This window comes from Suillus subaureus (assembly GCF_016647635.1).
Source record: "Suillus subaureus strain MN1 chromosome Unknown BJ212scaffold_186, whole genome shotgun sequence".
Classification (NCBI taxonomy): Eukaryota; Fungi; Basidiomycota; class Agaricomycetes; order Boletales; family Suillaceae; genus Suillus; species Suillus subaureus.
In genome coordinates, this window is record NW_024538742.1 from 22,520 (window position 1) to 26,374 (window position 3,855).

The 3,855-nt window shown below is 48.9% G+C and overlaps 1 protein-coding gene across 1 annotated transcript; it reads right to left on the bottom strand.

Moving 5' to 3' along the window:
- Nucleotides 1-1,657: 1,657 nt before the first annotated feature.
- BJ212DRAFT_1404428 (replication factor A protein 3) lies at nucleotides 1,658-2,511 on the bottom strand. Its single transcript, XM_041337393.1, has 4 exons — nucleotides 2,347-2,511; nucleotides 2,228-2,290; nucleotides 2,072-2,177; nucleotides 1,658-2,017 (listed from the first exon to the last, which is right to left on the bottom strand). The coding sequence occupies exons 1-4, from the start codon at nucleotides 2,434-2,436 to the stop codon at nucleotides 1,914-1,916; spliced, it is 363 nt and encodes a 120-aa protein (XP_041185566.1). The 5' UTR covers nucleotides 2,437-2,511; the 3' UTR covers nucleotides 1,658-1,913.
- Nucleotides 2,512-3,855: the final 1,344 nt, after the last annotated feature.

Genomic DNA, 3,855 nt, shown 5'->3' on the forward strand with positions numbered 1-3,855 from the left:
ATCCCGCTGTGCGGGTTTATACGGCCTCCGCAAAACCGCACGCTGCTTTGTCAGTCTACTCTCTGGTTGTCCCCCCGAGCTCGTGCGTCCATTCGCGAGTGACCAGGATTTCATGACGGGACTGGCACAAGCGTACGAAGAAGGACTTGCTGCACTAGCACGTTCGTACGGTGGAATACGCACGGACATCGGTACGCGGGAGCTGGATGACTGGGAGCGTATCTGGCTCGAAACCAAGGTCGACCTCATAGACAGCTTCCACATCGTTATTACCGTCATGATCCAAGACCTCTCAGCCGCATCCGGTGCAGCGTTGGCAGCAGAGTCAGAACGAACGTTCAACATTGTATTTGCATTATTGAACCTCCCACCCCCGCCAGCAGTACAAGCGGGCAGTACTCCTAGTACTGCTGCTCCTTTCCTCAACCGATCGCTGATAGCCGACTATCAACACTCGTATAACTTGTCTAGCACTCTTGCTTCTGCTCTACGTCGCGCTGCACGTGAAGACGCCCGAGTTGACCACCTCGAATCCACCCTTCGTTCCTTCGATATTGAATCTTCCGCTGCTGGGACCAAAGATCCTGGGGCGCTTAAGCTGATCATCAAGTCATCTGGCATCCCACCCGGCGCCTCTGCTTCTGGGAAGAGCAAAGCGGCGCAGTCTTCAAGTAAGGGCAAAGCCAAAGTAGTGCGCCCTGAACCTGAGCCGCATGATCTCGACGTGGAGATCTTGCAGGTCATGGACATCTTCCCAAACCAGTCGCCCGAGTATATCCGGGAGCTCCTCAAGCAGTCTGTGTTCAAGAATGCAGAGAAGGTCATTGAAGCACTATTGGAGGGCACTGCACCCGGAGAGTCTTCTGTTGCGGAGGATGTCAAAAGCGCCCATACCATGCCCAGTGAGCCCATTGAGAGAAAGAACGTGTTTGATGACGAGATATTGGATGTTAGCAAGATACGTTCGGGGAAGAAAAAGTACGGAGCTGTATTCCTTTGTTTGTCCTGTTACTCACTGTTCTACTCTAGCCAAGATGAGGCATCAATACTTAGGGACAGAGTAGCTGTCGAGCAGATGAAAGCCGACATTCTGCGACGTGCAGAGGCCATGGCTGACGCGGAGGAAGATGAAGACGGCGGCAAGGCAGCTGAAGTCGATCATGATATCGACTTTGGAGACGAAGTGAAGGTTATCGGTGATGGAGAGGCTAGCAGCGAGGGCGAAAACGATAGCGATGAGGATGGGGTACCGCCGTCGAAAGTCACTCCGGAGACTGTTCTTGAGCTTGCGTATATCCGTGATCCGGAGCTGTTTGCCAGAGATGCTAGTACGCGGAGGTCGAAAGCACGTAGTGAGCTCAAAGCACAGACCGGCAAGTCCTTTGTTGTCTTACTAGTCGCGTTGCTAAGTTAACATATAGGCTGGTCGGATGAGCAAATTGAGGGATGGAGGATTATGCTGGAACGAAATGTATGCTATCATTGTCTTCATAACTGGTCGGTACTGATACTCCCATCACCCCGCGTCCAGCCAAACAAGGACAAGATCCTGCAGAAACACGAGTTTTCTGGGAATAGACTGGTGGATTTGTCAATGACTGGAAATGCAAGTGGTTCTGGGTCATCGTCCCGCGGTGGAGATCATGGAAGAGGCAGGGGTGGGCGCGGGGCAGGGAGAGGAAGAGGGCGCGGCAGAGGGTCTGGAGATGGTGGTGATACGAGAGAGCGAGCATTGAAAGATAAGAACAAAGCTAGCAGAGGGAACCACAATCGGAAAAGGGGACATGACAAGAAGATGGCCAAAGCCGGTCCGTCTTAATGCATAGGGGCGATGGATGCAGATGCTTTTCTCAATTTATGTGATGCGAGGTGTGCTAAAATACAACAGGAAGTTTGTATATGCTGGTAGATAATCAATGTGTAGGCATGCTAGTTTCTGTTTCTTTGTACCGAGGGAAGAGCTTATCGAACCTCGATTCAAATGTGAGCTCAATCACGTCGTTGACCAGTTGCATATCTATATTACTGGAATGAGAACGAGCAAGGACAAACAATGTATTGAAAACCATACCTAGCTCGCCTTCTGAATCCAACGGAAGTGTCGCCATGGCTTTTATTGTGGACGCATCTACCACACTTCCAATAACCTCGACATAGGTAGCAGTCACATCCACATTCTACCCAACAATGAGAGTTGTGAAAAGTCAGAAGTGCAACGAGCTCTGACCTTCCTTTGTATCTCTACCTGGCCACCATCACTCGCTTCGACGATGGCGATGTCATCTGAAAGCTGGATCAAGGTAAGTCAGACGCGTACAAGACAGATGTGAATGAAAATTAGCTGACTCGGAGTACTTTGCAGGGTAGACGGACTGTTCTGCCCTTTATTCCGGAAAGACGGGCGGAGTTGACGCGCATCGATATGTGTTCGTTCATGGCGAGCTCGAGATTGGAATTTGGTGTAGTGCTGCTTGAAAGCGACGCGTTTGTGGCTGTGTAGTAGATATATATTTGTGGTAAATACAGGTAAACATATACTTTTGATTAATATATGATTATAATAGACTCATCAGAATGAGTTCATGGAAACCTGTTATCCGGACCTTTCCCTGGTTCTTTTGAACGACTTCACTGAGCGAAGAAAGTCTGTGGCACACCCTCACATCACTCACAACGAAGAGACCCCAGACTCTGGTCAACATCTCTGCTTCAGCCTACCATCACCGAGCAGTATATAGCGGCCTCAATATATCTTCGCTGCCCCGTATATTTCCCTTCCCTTAACTTTAGCTTTGTCAGTTCAATCTTCTGGTCATGTCTTCGACATGTTAGCTTTCCGTATTTTCAGTGTGCCAATTCTCCTTTATTAACACTTTGTAACAAATGCAGACTTGATAATATATACACAAGATTCAACTCTCCGAGTAGCGGACGCGCTCACTGCAAACATCCGTTGACAGCTTTCACTGCAGTTCTGCATGACTCCGGCAACCCAATACTATCATATTGGATGATACCAAACCAATAAACCCACGCTGCTGGCCTATACCGTCCTACAAGCATTATACCCGAAGATATATGGCTTGGATATCTAACCACCACGAATGGCAATGAGCAGCCTCACCGCGATGTCAACCGTGATGGCGTGAATTTAATACTTCTAGATGGCATCATGAGAGGATGAGCTTTGATGACCGAGCGGTGCAGACCATTGATATTCACGCGTTGCTGGGTATTAGCACTTATGGTCGTAATTCCACTCCTACCTACCTCGCATCGAGAAGTATCACTAATCAAGGTTCGCATTTTTACTCATGTCATTCAATTTTTACAGCGATTTTAGCCATATCGCAGTGCCGCCATGTCACTCAAAATTCAGTGGTACAACTTGCAGGCAATGGACACCAGCACTGCGATCTCCAACATTACACCACGCATTGTGATGCACAGCAGCAACCAGCGCCCCGAATAACCATACCATTCACACCAGTGCCATCCTGCACACTTGTCAATGCCCTTCGGTCAGATATTAGATTGAAACGAAGATGTTGAGCAGAGTCTGGGGTCTTTTCATTGTGAATAACGTGAGGGTGTCCGGACTTTTTTCGCTCAGGTCGTTCGAGAAAGGTCTGAATGATCACAGGTTACGAGACACCGTACCGGTCCCAAGGCCTAAGGAACCATAAATATAATCAACGCAATATTAATGATGTCCACATTGTTTCCCTTCTTTTCCCTTGAACCCGCGGCACCTTCAAGGTGCCCTCGCTATGATGACAGCGCGATTCCTTGTCCACATTCTCAACACACTAAAGAAGTGGCTTTCGCAGCTTGCACGTCGCTTTGCGGGTTCAT